At 41.6% G+C, this 18,310-nt stretch overlaps 2 protein-coding genes across 4 annotated transcripts in view; one reads left to right on the top strand and one right to left on the bottom strand.

The window, feature by feature from the left end:
* Nucleotides 1-12,210, bottom strand: part of LOC119376638 (cleavage and polyadenylation specificity factor subunit 1) — a 62,819-nt gene extending 50,609 nt beyond the window's left edge. For 2 of the 3 annotated variants that reach the window (XR_007414517.1, XM_049411063.1), the window contains exons 1-6: nt 12,063-12,200; nt 10,944-11,120; nt 8,897-9,031; nt 6,470-6,550; nt 5,610-5,764; nt 2,770-2,913 (exon numbers count right to left, since the gene is read on the bottom strand). Coding sequence is in view for 2 of the 3 variants with exons in the window: in XM_049411063.1 (XP_049267020.1) it covers nt 2,770-2,913; nt 5,610-5,764; nt 6,470-6,550; nt 8,897-9,031; nt 10,944-11,120; nt 12,063-12,077 (707 nt within the window). In the remaining variant the exon portion in view is untranslated. Of the gene's footprint in view, nt 1-2,769; nt 2,914-5,609; nt 5,765-6,469; nt 6,551-8,896; nt 9,032-10,943; nt 11,121-12,062 lie in introns of all 3 variants that reach the window. The other variant, XM_037646403.2, reaches the window with a different exon arrangement.
* A 181-nt stretch (nt 12,211-12,391) lies between these two features.
* On the top strand, nt 12,392-17,178 carry LOC119376623 (26S proteasome non-ATPase regulatory subunit 7). The gene is made up of 7 exons (XM_037646402.2): nt 12,392-12,690; nt 13,212-13,304; nt 13,582-13,679; nt 16,329-16,409; nt 16,483-16,574; nt 16,647-16,758; nt 16,866-17,178. Exons 1-7 carry the CDS (start codon nt 12,516-12,518, stop codon nt 17,154-17,156), a joined length of 942 nt encoding a protein of 313 aa, XP_037502330.1. The 5' UTR covers nt 12,392-12,515; the 3' UTR covers nt 17,157-17,178.
* The last annotated feature ends 1,132 nt before the right edge of the window (nt 17,179-18,310 follow it).

Here is an 18,310-nt window from a genome sequence, read left to right as displayed (position 1 = left end):
TTTCTGTGTTCATCTTGTCAGCACAGTCGTTCCGCGAGTGTTAACTTTTCAACATTTGCAAATTTAAGGGAATGAGAATTCATTCCCTAGTCGCACGACTCGATTCTCGGAATGCAATGGCTGCCTGTTCGTCACTTCTTCCACATGTGCAGTCTTTGAAAAATGTTTTCGCTCCCGTGGTGACTTACATTATATGCAGTCTATGGTGTAATAGAAAGGTAGTAATAGAAAGGTGAGTTGCCATGTATTACTATGTGCCAAAGGTACTACCCTCGTCAGAAATGTAAATGTGTGCATTAGCCAAACAAAGCTTTTTGTTTTTAGCTACATGCATTGTTCCATTCCTTAATAGGGTTGTTTATAAAAATGTGGATCCTAATATGGTAATGAGACAATGTGGAGACATGGTAATGAAACACGTTTGCATAGGAATAACATATCAAAATCTTGCTGTTCACTTCCTGAGTGCACACAGTTACAGGAAGCCGAAGTGTGAGCATGACCATAAAGGTAAGCACTCACGGAACGTAAGGAAGCAGTAAAATACTGCACTAGCATTTTCTGTTCTCCTTCCAAAGTCCAGTAGCTGTAGAAACCCAAGATGACGGTGTTAAGGAGAGATGCTACTCGAAAAAAGTTTCTTTAATCTGTAGCCTAGGGCAATGAAAGTTTAGCTGTTTACATAGTTTTTATTTTAAATATGTAATCAGTTTTATAGTAAGTTGCATAGTATTCGTTTTGTACCATGACAATGTGTAAAATATAGCTCTTTTTGGACACAGTTTTTCTGTCGCTAAACTTTCATGGTTATGAGCAATTAATGGCTCATATTGCTCCACATAACTGTAGAATGCAAATAACTAACTAGAATGTGTGTATAAGACATTTTAATGAATAAGAAAATTATAATATAAGAAGTCTTAAAATGCTCAGCCAAACTAATTGCTTACTTTAAGTTCGTAATAATTATATAAGTGATATCAGGTCTTGAAGGAGATAATTCCACTCTTCACATGTTAAGGAATGTGTGCGAAAAATTTCGTTCTGATCTGGCCATCAGAAGTACCCGTGATGTCCAAACTCAAGAAGGTGTCCAAAATTGCATCTTGAGAAAAATGCATTTTAAAGGTAGAAATGAAAGCTCATCTATGTGGCAAAGATATGCTTTTTAAAATTATTTCTTCAGTCATTAGAGCTTGGGAATCATGGTTATTTTGAGCATGTGGCTTTGGTGAACTCCTCATGTGAAATGCAATGGCAAGCAGCCAGGTGGTGTTTTCCAGGAGACTCTAGACAATTAGCTCTTTTTAGTTTTTAACAGCCACCTTGTGCTCTTTAAAAGTGATTTTAACGTATCTCCAGTTTAAATACAACCTTGATTTTTTTTTTGTTGTGAAAGTAGAAACTAAACTTGACAAAACAAGTAAAAAGAAAAAATATGTAATTTTGGAAAAAACTTGCAATTTTAGAGTAGCATCTGACGTTGGTGCAAGACGATGTTAGTGCAAGATTATTAGGGATGTGCGAATAGTAAATTTTAGGTTCGAAGCACATAGTGATTTGGTCAAATAATTTCTAATAGAATCATTCGAATGGTATATATATCACATATTATAAAGAAAAATGAGCATACTTGTCACGACTCAACTAACTTGCACAATAATTTTTTAAATTGGGACAAGGCATGTGCGAATTTCATTCATTTTGGTTCGAAATGAAGTGAAAGCAACTCTGAATAGTAGCAAGATTCGTATTTGAGTAGGATGCAAGTGAAAACCGATAACATACGTTAAGATTTAATATTCACTATACTTAGAGCATATAAGCCCATATAACAAGCTTTTAAACTTTAAAAAATGATTAATCTATGTGAGGGTAATACGTTTATATTACTTGAAGTGGGACTTCGCCGCATTGCAGATTTCTCCTGGATAAGTGTTTTCGCGACATAGCAATCCTACGTGGCAGTGAAACCACCTTTACAGGGGTTACATGTCTAATAAACGCCTGTTCATTCATTTCAAACACTTCGAAATTTTGAAAAATTTAAATTCGTGACGAAGCGAATTTGAATATACTGTAATATTCATTCAAATATTTGAAGTGCTCGAATATTCACACATGCCAAAAGATTATGATAACCTGGTGACAGTAAGCATTACAATAAATTTTAAATGATTGAGTTGCCTGGCGTTCTATTTGGGCACTAACAAAATTGACACTACAAATGACTGTGCCATGAGGACGTCAGCTAAAATAGAATTTACAATTAGGCAACAGAATAATGGAGCCTCAGCGATTTGGGAGAGTTTAGAAATGAGCAGAGTGCTAAAATGCATTATGTGAGAATGCCCTGAACCATTTAGTGAGGGAGCCGTTGAGAGCAGGTACTGAAAAGCATCACAGGTGTCAGGCTGTTGAAGTTGACAGAGAGAAGAGTGCTTGAAAGTGACAGAAGGGAGCATGTAATCCAACAATGCATTTTTTTTTAGTAGTTTGGGGAGATGAAGACAGGGGGAGGGAGGATGAATAGAAGGAAGAGCCTCTCCAGAATGCTTAAAAGCGACTACAGCTCTGTCACCCTTGCTAGGGCACATTCAAGCACTTCACACAAGTAACAATAAAAGCAGAAAGCGAAAGGCAAAAGCCACACAAGTGTCCTTACATGTGACGGCTGGAATAGGGAAAAGAAAAAGAAGTACTGTGAGTGCAACAAAACCATCAAGAAAAATGTAAACACTGCCCTTAGCACAACAGGCATGAACTCACCCTGGCCATGTCCGTAAAGGCTCATACAAGATGAGCAATGTGGGCTCGTAGTAGCCATGCAGAAACTGCATGTCAATAACATTGTTCACCTTCTCTTCCAGTTCAGTCAGTGCTACTGGATACCAGTCCAGCAAGGGAGGCTTGCTTGAATTTGTGAAGGAAAAGGGAAAACACAAGATTCAGATTCCCTTTCCACTAGTGAATTGTCATTGGCACGGCACTAATCTCAAAGGCAGGGAATATTTATTTACCTGCTACAGTTTCACACAAAAGGACCAGCACTTACCTCAGTAACATGGTCAGAAATATTGCACATGAAGACCACAGATTAAGGAGACATTCGAATCTTAATCCTAGTCCCCCTTCCCTCTCCTTGATCTTTTATTAGGTTCGGGGATTTTACAAGCTGAAACTGCGATGTCATTATGAGCATGCCATAGTGGGGGATTGATATTTGGCAAGCTGGATTCCTCTGACAGTGCACGGGCATCTTTACATTTTTGCACAATTAAAATGCAGCCATTAAAATGCAGTAGACTCTGCACACTCGTGCTTTGCATTGCAAAGCCATAGTGACAGTTGCTGGTGATGCTTCCAAACCGAGAAATGCAGGAAGCATGACACCACAATGAAGAGAAGATGCCCCGTTTTGCACTTGATTTTCCATGTGGGCTGCCACCCTAAAAATAAATCATATCCCCAAAAAAACAAAGTTTGCAAGCACAGAACTGTTCTTCATAAATGATACACACCAGTGTGTGACCATTTTAGACGCACTGGTGGGTGCCTAAATGGCCTGAAAAAACAGGTAATGGATGGATGGATGCGAAACTTTATTGTAAGTCCTGAGGTGCATGACTCAACGCGCAGCGGGCCGCTCTCACATTGGGACAGTCAGGCCAAGCCCAACCGCCGCATCGTGGGCCCTCTGGACAGCCCATAGTTGAGCCGGGCTGGGATACGAACCCGTCTGCAGTAACCTGAGAGTCAATGCCTGCGCTCGATTTAATTTCTTGTTAGGAAGGGGAAAGTCTCTTCTGCCGAGACAGAAGTGCTGCGTAATTTCGTTGTACGTGGTCGGATGATCTCTGTTCTCCACAGATACGGGCCGGCGAGGGAGTTCTCCATGGTCGCAGAAAGCGAGACCTCGCGCCGTGGAGTGGGCCAGCTCGTTCAGGTTTGTGAAGCCTCCCCTGATGGATCCCATGTGAGCGGGGAACCATGTGAGAGTGTGGGTGGTGATGCTTTTGCCCTCCAGTATGCGACAGGCTTCCTTACACACGGCGCCAACGCTGAAGGCGCAGATGGCTGCTCTGGAGTCACTGAATATACCGTATTTATTCGAATCTAAGCCTTTTTTTTTTTTACGAAAAAAAAAAAAAAGAAAACATGTGCGAGAGTGGGGGGGTCGGCTTAGAATCGGGGCCGGCCTAGATTCGAGTAAATACGGTATGTTCATGTTTATCATCCAGAAGGGCCAAGGCGATGGCCACTTGCTCGGCCGCACACGACGACAAGCATCGTACCAAAGCGGCGTTAACGGTCGAACCCCGAACCCCTATGTTCCAACTATGTTGACGCAGAGCTCTTGAGGCAAGTGCATGGCTTCCCACTACTTTATGAAAGCAGTAAGCCATACATTAACTCAAAATGCTGTTTGCACCTTGTGTGCACAGTGGTGCACAATACTTTGTAGAGTTATTTTGTTGGAACGTGTTGCATCCATGCAGCCAGTGGTGGCTGCTGACAAAATTTATTGGATGAAAACAAAAGGCACCAAAGTAACGGTTCAAACAAATATGTAACGGGACAATTAAAATAGTGTTTGACATATGAGGCACACTTGTGTCAAAACACACCTACAAACTGACACCGGTGCTTGTCCATCCTCTTCAGAAGCGATTTCTGGGCCTGTTCTAGATCTCACTAAGGTTCAACCATTGCCCAGTTGCAAGCATAATTTTAGAGACTCCTTGTAACAATGGCCAAAAAAAAAAAACGAAGCACAAATTATGAATGCTAGTGCATGTCTCCTGTGTGTGTGACCATCATGGCAGCTGTTTGCATCTTCAATCACTTTAGGTGCACACATGATCACTAATTAAACTGGCCATGAGACATGATAATAAGACTTCCTTAAAAGGCTATGACAGACCAAAATATTAGGGGCATGTGAATATTTGAAAATTTAAAATAAAGAATCAAATAGCATTCTATTCGATTCAGTACTCAAATCAAGTAGTGCATATTCAAAATACCAAATATCTGAATATTTATAGGGTAATGAACACAGATGAGAAAACCCCAAAGGAACAAAACGTTAGAACAGCAAGGGGTCATTTTTCTTGTTTTAATCATGGAATTACCGAGATGCATGCAGCCCAAGCTTCACTGGACTACCGAACTACACTGATCAGCAGATGAAGGCATTTTTGGTCAAAGTTCCCGCTTTACTAAGTTCTCACTAGAGTGAAGCAGCATTCTATCAGTCAGTTCCTGTCTCCACATTGTAATAACTGAAGGTGAGTACTACGGCTGCATTTAGCTCCAGAAGTGCGAATTTTGTACATGGTTACATTAGCAACAGATGCACACATTCTGTTTGTGCAAATTTGTTACCAGTAAGTCTAATGTTCCTTCGTTAAAGTTTCTGAATATTTACTTCAAATAAAATGTTGTGGAATTCTAGGGCTGTTCTGAAAATGATTGCCTTACTATTTAAATAGTGTTCGATTCGTATTATATTCAGTTCTAATTCACTATTAGCACGCCCCTAAAATGGTCATTCCCACAATACTGAGCTGGGTTTGGACAATTCAAATACGATCTAAGAGACTTACTTTCCAAAGGTTATGCCAGAGTCTGGCTCATCAGTTGTTGCATCCTTCCGGAAAGGAATTATCGCTACGGTCCGGCTGAAGACCAACATGGCCGCACAACGATTGCATGGATCCACACGAATCATGGGTAACTGTGCAGTCTGCACATAGCCACCCTGCAGAAATACAAAAACCCCAAATGGAGCTCATGAGCAAATATACGAGATATTACTTTTTTTCGGTGTGTGAATATGAAAATCTTCGGGCATGAACCACTTACTACAGCCTTTTTTTGAGGCACTATTAATTTTAAAAATGCACCCCCCCCCCTTTTTTTTAAGCAGACAGCTGGCAGCCCAGAAATTACTACTATATGTTGTTTATACTTAATGGTGGTATAAGAAATAATTCATTGCATTATGTAACCAATTCATAATTTATGCCAAGTGTAGTACGACCACCAGACAGATTTCGCCCATAACTTGATTCGGGTAGTAAACACATTAGCCTGATTGAACTTTGATGTGCAATACATTATTTTTTTGGTAGAAAAGAATAACTGTGCTCTCATATATACACCGCAATGTTGTGATTTAGATTCAAAAAGGTAATAGCCATGACATGGCACCCATTACATATACTAGAACACTCATTTTCCAGCTCAGTACTGCTTTGCTGCAAAATTCTGTACATGGCAAATATTGTGCAAGAAAATTACTCAAAATCAATTACCCGTGCAATTCCTTTAATAAAAAGAATTTCTATGCTACTAAACTGAAAAATAAATTATGCAGAAAATCAGTCAACGATACCTCACTACATGGAAGACAACACCAAGTCAAATATCTACACGAGAGGCACTACCACTATAATATACTAACCTTGAATTCTTCCTTTTCGAAGGACTTGATGCAAACGGTCTTCAGGTCATGAGTGCTAGGATCATATTCTACCAAGGATAGCTGCAATTAAAAAAAAAAAAAAAAAAGAATGAATCATTCTATGTATGCTCCATTTGCCCTTTATGGAAATGAGTTGAAATTAATGTTATGTATCATTCCACTCACATTTCTAAATTTTTGTGAATTAATGCTTAAGCCTTTGAGGTTTTAGACTGTCTGATTTAGTTTGACCTTTCCCTCTAGAGACTAACAAAATATTGAAGTGGTGAACATGCAAGCCTCCTTTCATTTCAAGGCATGTCTAAGCATCACCACCATTGTACCTTGCAATTTCATAACACACCGTGGAGGAAAACAAGAAAGAATGACTATCTCAAAGCTTTATAACATTTTGACCCTGCCAGAACCATGAGGAAAAAGTTGACAAGACAGGAAACTTTTGATGTAACAATCAAATTAACTGTTTTCAAAACACTAAAATGCATCATGGAAAATGATTCAGACTTATACTCAAAGCATTTAAACAGCCCTACATATTGTTACAGACATTTTGCAAAGAAGGCAGAAGCAAAGCAGGAAAAATATTTAAGCATACATTTTTTTAAGGTATGCATATTAAATAACCCTAAAGAGAGCAAGAGATAGTTTCTTGGTCACTTGGTTGAAGGGACACTAAAGAGAAACAATGAATCGATTTAAATTGATAAATTGTACTCTGATAATCAATGTCATTCATTTTGCCATAATAAGTTTATTAATAGAGTAGAAAACTTAGGTCAATGTTTCATTTTTAAATTTCGCACCGAAATTTCTGTGCATGACATCACGGATTTCAATGTGTATTTTTCGTATTTTGGCGACATTGGCTGAATGAAATTTCCTGAAACTTGGTATGTTAAGCCTATGGCCCCCTCAGAGGACAATGTACTTCATTTTTACTGATTAGGAACTACGTAGGACCTTGTAGGTGCCGTCACGATCTACGACATCAGGGTGTTTGGTGCGGGAACTTCAAGGTGGCATCGCCACCCGCATTTTCTTTTTGCGCGTTTTCTCGCTTACCAAGCGTCTTCTCATGGCAAGCTTGGTGATTTTGGTATTGTGAAAGAGTAATTTACTAATATGAAAAAAAAAAAATCGTTTTTCTCTTTAGTGTCCCTTTAAAGCAACCATAATGGAAGACCATGAAGAAGCGCATAACGTCGTAACTAATGGAAATCATTCTAAGCATCGCACTGACTAGTACTCTTGTATTGACATATTTCGAGGAGCGCTAAACAATGGTACAAGGAAAGACAACACACAGGTGCAGACTACCAACAAGCTCAATCAGCCCTTTTGGATTGACAGCAGACTAGTCAAAATGTTGAGTCATCATCAAACTGACCAGAGATCGAATATCAATAATTGCACACATTTAACCATATGGTTTGGCCATGCTTGCAGATGGTTTGGAATGAGACCATAGCTGGAACACACCAGCAATGCGTTCAGGTGATCAACCAAAGAATTGAATGCAACTGTGCCACTTAAGGACTGCATTTTGAGATTATCGCTTTAAGCAACAGTGTCGCCTTGCAGATCTCAACAATCCAATGACTGAAGGAACCACTTACCCATCCTTCCTCAACCAGCCAATCAGTGGGCATTAAAAGTGATACGGCAACATCTCCAGAAGTGATGGTCTTAGTATATGGCCCCAAGTTTTGGCTAAGTTAATGACGTATGGGTTCCAGCTAGTTGGTACTCCATAATCCACTAGCATTAAGCACAAAAGATTTTTTTTGATGAAGGACAATACAGTGCCTGTCCAAGTACGCTTGTGAAAAATTTTTTCATGCTCAAAGCTAGTGGATTTTGGGTAGGGCTTGGCGCAACCAGGGACTTTTGGTTTCCTTAACCCCAATGAGTGCCTGCCAACTACAATGCGCAAACTTTGGCTGATCAGTTGGTGTGTTCTCAGCATTGCATTTACTTGCTAGCATGGTCTTCTGGCTGATATAACAGGGTGCGCGTGCACTCAAAACACTAACACCAACAAACAATGTTCATCCAAGTTTCAAGAACCATTTCAGGCAGCACCAGTACATGCAACACTGGGCATAATAAAACACTACAGTGGTGCACAGGAAGTTATATCTTGCTTCCATGCATTCAGCACAACTGCACCAGCATAATGGTGCTTCAGTGTCAGTGAATACATGCTACAGAACTTAGCATATTGCCAAAAACGCTATGTTTTGGACTGTGACAGCCGTACACATGGGCAGCTGTACACGTGAGCCTCGTGCACAAGCTCTCTGCAGCTTATTTCTGCACAACCAGAAATAACTTGCCACAATCCAGTTTCAAACATGCTTATGTTTCAAACATCAATGTTTATTTAAAAAGATATATACAACTGACCTTGGCATCCCGGAAGCACAATAGTAGTGTGTCCCTTGCAGTCGACAAGCGAACAGCTTCCACGCAGATAACATTACCAAACAAATTAAACGTGTGTGTATGCTCCAACTTCACTCTGTGCTTTTGTTCAGCATACTGGGACAAGAGAAAAAGAGAAGAGCAATACATGAGGATAACATTTCTGTATACATCCAGGGTTTGAAAACATAGCACCACTAACACAATATTAATATAATAATTGCTGGGGTTTTACGTGCCAAAACCACGATATGAGTAAGAGGCACGCCGTAGTGAAGGGCGCCAGGAATTTCGACCGCCTGGAGTTCTTTAACCGAAATCACCTAAATGTAAGTACACAGGCCGCTAGCATTTCGCCTCCATCAAAATGCCAATGCCGTGGCCAGGAATGAACCCGCAACTTTTGGGTCAGCAGATGAACACTGTAACCACTGTACCACCAGGGCAGCAACGAAGACAGAACTAATGAAAGTTGAGTAGGGATTAATTGTAGAAGTATGGTGTGCAGACACGGAAGCAAGAGAAGGGTCTCCCCAGAAGAATTTGTGTTGTGTACCGATCCAGCCGCAAGCATTCAGATGCTGATGGGCTGCCCCCTTCGCCTCTAGCATCTCACACTGCTTCTCCGTCTGCTTCATCTCCTTCATTGTCACCAATTCTTTTCCTGTGTTTGTGCCTTAACTTTCCAAGACTAACAAACAAGTCCTGCAATACAGCAACTTTTAATTTAGAGCCACCAGCATTAGTGGCTATGAGTTTGTGCTAAAGGAATCAATCTACTACAGCAACCCATGCTATGCTATTTCAGCGCAAATCTCTGTGGCACCTGCAACAGCAGCAATACCCCGACTAAGTGAAGGTACATTGAGCTACAGAGTGCTCTGCAACGTAAACTCCCATAATACTCTCAGTACCCTGATAGTATGGTGCCTGCAAAACAATGCAGCTTCTTGCTAAGTGAAACTATTTCCTGACACGTTCCAGCACTACAATTTCTACCAGCTCAATTCTAGGCAAGACATTGTTGAAAAAAAAAAGTTGAGCGGTTAAACTCAATTACACTTCGCAATGCAACATTCTGAAAAAAAAAAAAAGTGGGAGCACTGAAATCACATTCAAGGTACTTGCAAAGATCCAAGGAAAGGAGATGATTTTTCAAGGGCTCGTTTATCTTTGTTAGACACAATATTAATGAGAACTAACAGACAATAACGCCAAGGAAAGTACAGGGGGTGTTATCTGTAGTATTTAGAATATAAATGTGAAGAAAGTAAAGTGGACGAAAAGATGACTTGCCGCCGGCAGGGACCGAACCTGCGACCTTCGAATAACGCGTCCGATGCTCTACCACTGAGCTACGGCGGCGGTCATCCTCCAGTCCACTTTCTGGGGTATATATGTTGATTTAAACCTAGGAGTGTTAGTCAGCGCCAATCGCAGCCATGGCGGCGAGTGTGGAACACTCTTTTTTTGCCTGTTGGCGTCACGTAGCACGTGATCTTTTTACGAGTTGGCAGCTGACCAATAATCCCTCGCATACTACCTGAAGGCATTAAGTCTGCCAGGACGAGACCCTCGCTATGAATGAAGGAAAGGAGATGATTTTTCAAGGGCTCGTTTATCTTTGTTAGACACAATATTAATGAGAACTAACAGACAATAACGCCAAGGAAAGTACAGGGGGTGTTATCTGTAGTATTTAGAATATAAATGTGAAGAAAGTAAAGTGGACGAAAAGATGACTTGCCGCCGGCAGGGACCAAGTGTGCAAAGATCCAAGTGTTTCAGGGTGAACAAAAACGAACTGCTGCCAGGATTAAATTAAGATTAAAAGTGACAATAAATGAAGATCAAAAGTGGCAAGATTAAATGAAGTTATGCTAAAAAATATTTCAAATTTCTGCGCTTGCTCCTACTTGCTAGACTAGCACAAGCTTAGCATTTGACAACCTTTTCCAACTACATAAACCCTGTTACCTGACAAGCGATCAATTAAATGCATACACAAGCAGAATGAAAGAAAGCTCACATCGTTTTCAGGAACAAGGCGAAATACTTTGAGGACTGAAGAACCAGCGACGACAAGGCTTCTTTCGCGAAGGTTGTAGAAATTGCAGTACACTGAATGCTCCACGCCGGTAGGTGGATGAGTTTGTTTGAACACAGCATACATGCTGGTCGACATCTTCACCCGCTCTTCGAAATGCTGTAGAAGAAACGGCAAATATGTTACACCCTTTGGAAGTGGTGGGCTGTTGCATATAATTAGCATAAAAAAAACACCATCCGACTTAATAATTAGGCTACACGCCAATGCAAACTAAATAACCCGAGCTTCACAATCTCTATGCAGCAAAGCAATGAAGGCATGAAAAATGAAAAGTATGACTAACATGATCATAATTACCAGAGAAGAAAGAGGACGCCGCAAACTGCCTTGGTTTTTTTTTTTTACACTGTTAAGTGCAAAACCAGTCTCCTGCCTGCCCAAGTGAGATAGCGCACGTACTAGGTGTAAACAACGTGACACACAGCATACTGGGCATGCATCGAAGAGGCCAGAGGCGCGGCCAGAAAGAGTTTCAAGGGAAGATGGGGAGAGGAGAATGCATCCCTCCCTTTATAATGTTCATGCGTGTGTTTGTGTGTTAGCGCGTATACTTACAGGCAAGATATGTAAAAAATTTCGAGGGGGGGGGGAGGTTGAAAATCCCAACCACCCCCGAGGCTATGCCACTGAAAGAAGCAATGGGGACACCACACCAAAGCTGCAAACTGGGCTGGTTCGTAGTACGGGGCTTTCCGAGGCTTCAGCGCGCCGGGATTGTACAAGATCGAGTTCGCAACCGCGGACCGCGGAGAGCCAATTTTGTATACGAACACCTCTTGGCATATTCCCGCCACGGCGGCACAAGCTCTATCATCGCTCTAGTTCCAGCTTTGATCACCCCAACTGCCCCTTATGTGGCCCGGAGATTCTGCGCTAGCCGCTTTATTATAATCTCAGGTGCCTGGCAACAGACGAAAACTACACCAGTCAGAACCTCGCCGTAATGCGAGCGTGTTTCAATGCGGGGCAAGTGCCCCTCGACACGACAACTATGCTGCGTGTCTTTCTGCACTAATGTATACAGGCAAGTTTGCTTACCTTTAGAGCTTCCATGATGTCAGTTCAATGAATGGTAAGCTCCAAATTAAACTTCAAATCGTCACACTACTAAGCCGGCTGAGGCGGCAGCCGGCAACATAGCGCACCGCAGAACACAAGGACCGCCCAAGGATTTTTTTTTTTATTTCCCAGAACACTACTACTGATGCCACTGATGCGGCACACGACTTACGCACTTACGCTTGTTAATAATGCAATATAATAATGTAAATTTAATACATATTATATGCTTTATATTTATAAAAGTGATTTTTTTATACAGAGATGTTTATTTAGTACGTTGCTGAGCGATCTTGCTTAGCACCAATCGTTTTTGTGAAGCGAGTGTGGTGCTTGAACGAATGTAGGTGGCGTCGAAAGTGCCTCGCTGCTCCGGCTGAAAATTTGCGCCTTGTCAGTGATTGTTTTTACCTGAAATTGACGCTAGAGATCATGACTGGCACAGATCTTGCAGTCTCTAAGGTTGTTGTGCATCCGCTGGTTCTCCTCAGCGTTGTGGATCACTTCAATCGCATGGGGAAGATCGGCCACCAAGAAAGAGTTGTCGGCATCTTACTCGGCTCCTGGAAAGAAAAGGGTGTTTTGGACGTTTCTAACAGCTTTGCTGGTGAGAAATTCGTCGACTGAGGCTTACTGTAGCATGTTGTGCTGTTGATCATGGCTACGAACGGCCACAAAGCCCGTTTTGTTGCCTGTAGCACCCTCCTTTGAATGCTAAAACTGCTTTGTCATGACGTGCAACGTGCCGTAAACATCTCAGGTGCATTCCGACATGCTGTGCGTCAAAAGCACAAGTACTGAACAGGGTAGTAATCTAGACAAGCGGTAGCACCCTTGTCCTTTCGTACCTGGAGATGATATAGTGTCCACTAGCCCGAATACCTTTCTCACACGTGCATGCCTACACCGAGCGCTTGTACTATCTGCCACCGTTTTGCGAAAAAAACGTGTTACCTGTTGGCAGAGAGCTGCCTGCGCAGTTTCCTTCTGGCCTACTCAGTCGAAGCTGTGTTTGCCTGTCGACTTCTGTACAGATCTAATGGCATTTGCGCTTGTCATAGTGTGAGTAATACACAGCCGAAAAAGTCCCAATATTGCACAGTCACGCTGCTGCTTTCTCTTTTATAGTTCCGTTCGACGAAGATGACAAAGACAAGACTGTCTGGTTTCTGGATCACGACTACCTCGAAAACATGTATTCTATGTTCAAGAAGGTGAACGGTAAGAGCCTCGTAATGGCCATGTAGTTTCCATATCTGTTTTACATACAACAATCAAAAGGCATGCAGTATTCAAATTCTTACTTTGTATAAATGCAAGCCTTATCCGATTTCCACTTTAACAGTACCTATCTTCATTGCTAAGACATGGATATTACCTCAATGTTTTCATAAAATCGTAGCCTTCAGCTGGAGCAATGTCTGCTTTTGTACCAGTCACCAAATACATTGTTGAATGCACATTATTATATATCATATGCTTTTCTTTTTTTGGGTAGCCCGGGAGCGCATTGTTGGCTGGTACCACACTGGTCCAAATTTGCACCCTAGCGACATTCCTATCAACGAGCTGGTGCGAAGGTACTGCAGCACTTCTGTAAGTATCTGCTATTTCATACATGGGATAAGGATCCATGTATTAACTGCTTGAACTCAAAAAAGTGTGTCATTTAAAATGCATTGTGTAAAGTTGTTGCAGGGCTCTTTTAAGGCATATACTTCTATGTTGTACTCCATGTAGATGTTCTTTCAGCCAAATTTAAGCTCCCACAATCAGCACAAATATTGCAGTACCAAAAACAAGCTAACCATTGCAGTGCTGTGAGGCCCACATGCAGCCTTTCTTGAATTGGATGTGTAGGCTACCTTGTGGTTTCCCCTTTTTTTTTCTACTATTGGCACATATGTGCATTAGTCTCCACACCTTGTTATGCAGTGACCAACATTTTTATTCTAACATTGTATATAGAAGACTATACTTAATGTAACTTTTGTTTTAAGCTTACAGCAAATTAGCATGTTTTGTAATGAAGCAAGTCATGTTGTTGGGCTAATCCGTTCATAGATTCAGCAAAATGTTAAACTGCACAAAGAAAAGATAGGACGAAAACATGAACACAGATGGACACACGAAGTTCAGAACACCGAGTGCTTGTACTAGTATCTGCACTTTGTGTGTGCATCTGTCTTCATGCTTTCGTCCTCTCTTCTTTGTGCAGTTTAAAATTCAGCATGTTGTGGCCCACAGTGCGGAATACTTCACTTAGCACACCATTGCACAACTGTTTTATTCGGAAAAATAAGCAACTCATCATTGGAAATATGGGCTCTTGATGCGGTCACTTAACTGCTAAATCTCCGCATGAGTTATGCAAACAATGACTCCACATATTTGTTGGCATGGACAAAAGAAAAGGCAATCTTGTTAAGTTTGAGTGAAAATGAAGCAAACAACCTTTACATTGTTATATTAAATATGATGGCATTTTGATATGTCATCATTATTATGTCACGCATTAAGCCAAAGTGATACCTAGGCCTATGAAATGTTTAGTTGCATAGACCTGAAGGACGAGTATAGTAACTTGTCACGTGTGCTGGAAAAATGTCAGTATAATGTTAATGTGCAAGAAATGGGACGAAAAAGACTTCAGAAACTAGAGATGCATCAGCTTAATCTCAGTAGCAGACAAATTATTCACGTAAGTTTCGAATAGAATAAGAGAAACACTTGACCTTAATCAACCTAGAGAGCAAGCTGGTTTCAGGAAAGGATACTCTACAATGGATCACAGCCCTGCAATCAATGAAGTAGTTGAGAAATGTGCCGAGTTATATAAACCACGGTTATAATACCCTTGTCACACGGGGCAACTTAAGTGCACTTTGAGGGAGTGCACTTCACTGCTAGTGTCATTCGCACGCTGTCATACAGGAACGCTTAGTGACACTCGCTGCAAAGCGCACTTGCCGGCGAGTGCGTTCGCCAAACTCACTTCGCTTCGACGGAGTGTCTAGCCTTGCTAACAGTGGCTCAAGAATAAATAAGTGACTATCCGAAGCCGAGTTCGTAGCATTTTTAAAACTATCGGTTATTGGGAATATTATGCATTAAAACAGACTATACCACAAAAAACTACTCTGCTATTCTCGCTCTCAGGCAGTTTACAGCCACGACTGCCGGTAACACACCCAGCACACACCGTGCAATGGCCGCAGCCACCGCATTTGTATGTAAAGTTTATTTTAAGGGCTGCTTATAGCTGTAACACATTATTACTTAAGAAGCATTGCCTGAAATAACAAATACCTGTTGTGCTGCTTAAGTAACCATTGCCATTACAATTGTTTCCAAAGTACACTTCCCTTTCTCCTGTAGCAGCGTGCCGCCAAAGTGACATTCTGGGGCGTAACTGCACTCGCACAAAATTACACTAAATTTGCAAGTGTGACCGGGGTATTAGACTTTATACTATGAAAGGGCATTTGGCTTGGTAGAGATGCCAGCAGTTTTGGCGGCATTGCGGCGCACAGGAGTACTTGGAACATAAGTGAATGCCAAGCTACCTTGCTTCTCCACAAGGAAAGCAAAAGATTGTGATCAAGGAAAGGGTCAGGCAAGGAGTATCTATATTAAGGCCATTTACTTATAGGGGAGCCTTCCCATGCAAAGGAAAATTGCTGAAGAATAAGGATGAGCTGGAGTGCTTATGGCATACAATCATGACTGGCAACTTACCTCTGTCTGTCAAATGGAAAGTGTGCAGCCGTTGCATTCTAGTAGCACTAACATACAAGGCAGAAACTTGGAAGATAACAAAGAAATTCAAAAAGAGAAGAGTCACGCAGTGTCTAATGGAACGGAAAATTATATGTTTAACATTTATAGATAGGAAGAGAGCACAGTGGATCAGATAGAGAGTGGATTAGTAGCCAATATCCTTGATGTCGTAACAAGAAAAAAAAAAAAGGTCCTGGGTGGCTCATGTAGTTTATAGGAATGACACCTGATGGTTAGTGAGAGCAATGGAATGGATACGAAGGGATGGGAGGTGCAGATAACTACAGCAGAGAGTTGGGTGGGGTGATGCAACTGAGGAGTTTGCAGGCACAAAATGGAATCGGCTCACAGGGTAAATTGGACATCATTAGGAGAGGTGCTGCTGTGGACATAAAATAGGCTGCTGTTGATGATGGTGTTTGTGTGCCCTAAGGCTCCATTATAGTTTTGTTTTTTCTGTCTTAGGTGCTTGTCATCATTGATGCTCAGCTGCTCTCTATCGGCCTACCCACAGAAGCATACATAGCTGTTGAGGAAGTTCACGATGTGAGTAATTTCTGGTTGGAAAATCCAATTTGGGTGTGGGCAGGCCACAGAAGCTTACGTTTCATGTTACCAGGATGGCACTCCGACGACCAAGACGTTCGAGCATGTCCCCAGTGAAATTGGAGCAGAGGAAGCTGAGGAGGTTGGGGTTGAGCATTTACTTCGGTGAGCTGAGTACTGTTTGTTGGAACATTGTTTCTCATGTATTCAATGCATCACTGGTGTGTTGGCATGCAGTGACATCAAGGACACCACTTTGGGCACACTTTCACAGAGGATAACCAACCAACTGATGGGCTTGAAAGGACTTCAAGGCCAGGTGCATCACATAAGAGAATATCTGGAGCAAGTGAGTGACATGTGCATTGAAACACTGATCACCATTGCTGTATATTATTATTTATTTTGTTATAGTAGAGAAATGGGATTGATGGATGGCCATTGCTCTGAATGCAGGTGGTAATGGGTACACTGCCAGTCAACCACACCATCATCTACCAGCTCCAAGACATATTCAACTTGCTGCCTGATGTGGGTCTCCAGGACTTTGTCAAATCTCTCTATATCAAGACAAATGACCAGATGTTAGTTGTGTACCTGGCATCTTTGGTGCGCTCTGTTGTGGCCCTACATAACCTCATCAACAACAAGATCACCAACCGTGATGCTGAGAAAAAGGAGTCTGCAAAAAAAGATGAGCCAAAGGAGAAGAAACCCGAAGAGAAAAAGAAAGAAGTCAAGGCGTGAGCCACCCGTTTTTGAGCAGCTGGCCATCTCATGCTCCTACTTGGATTGGCTGCCTCCTGGCACATCCATGTGGCGACCAAGCCTCACAGGAAGGGGCCTTGGTCTACAGGATGACAGAGCCAAGTGGCTCCCTGCTCATAAGAGTTGCGCACGAGTAAAAACAAAATTAATTGCCCAGCGTGACACCTGATTGAGTGCTTCTTGCTTGCTCTAGCTCTTCCAGGCTTCCAGCTGCGGTGCCTGCTTCTAGGCACTCCCGTCATCTCAGTACATTGAAAACATCAAGAAAAATTACAGCCCAGAGCAAGTTGGGAGCAGTCACTTCTAGCAAGAAAATATTAAATTGTACTTTGGGCATTCTGTGTAATGAAAATTGAATGTCTATGTTAGTATCTCTTTGTTTTCTTTTTACTAGTCGGAATGGTAACTAATTAAACGTTTCTTTGTTTCCTCAGTACATAGCTTGTTTTTTGCTTGCATTATTTATTGCCTAATGTACGTTTCTAAAGACATTATCATGCTGCCTTACCTGTTTACATTTGTGTGCATGTTTGAAAATCAAGTGTCGCTTTATAGAGCTTCATGGCTAGTGGTTAAATATCAGTTATGTTTCCAGGTGAACCGTATATAGCTCTGCACTCCAGAAACACATGACACAACTGACAATGCTATATTGCTTCCAGTTTTGTTATCTGTGCATGCTCAATAGCGCAATATGTTAAATTGTTGCTTTGCTAAGTTGAGAATGACAACACTATTGCAGCACAAATTCAGCCTACTGAAATGCCTTCCTCGGCAGTTGAATGTTTTCCAAGTGTCCATGCAGGCTCCAACCATACTGCCAGGTGTATTGGGTATTGGTTTAACTGTTTGCTTACCTTGAAAGCATTACTTGTATAAGAATAAAAATTGGTGCAGAGTAAAATATGGAAGTGATAGAAATTTAGTTTGGTGTGTGCGTCATGTTTCTCCTCTAGTCCGGCCAAGTGATGTGAAGCTTTTTTTAGGGTCAGTTTCCATCTTTTCTCCACTAGTCTAGGTATCCATGAAGAGTACTATTCACTTGTAATAACTACCGTTCATGCTCGTGTAATGGCTGCAGGATTTTTTCCTACATTTGGGGCGAAAATGACGGGTGCGGCCATTACACGGAG

Source organism: Rhipicephalus sanguineus, chromosome 1 (genome assembly GCF_013339695.2).
Source record: "Rhipicephalus sanguineus isolate Rsan-2018 chromosome 1, BIME_Rsan_1.4, whole genome shotgun sequence".
Lineage (NCBI taxonomy): Eukaryota > Metazoa > Arthropoda > Arachnida > Ixodida > Ixodidae > Rhipicephalus > Rhipicephalus sanguineus.
The sequence above is the reverse complement of the archived record's forward strand: the minus strand, read 5'-3'. Positions and strand labels throughout refer to the sequence as shown.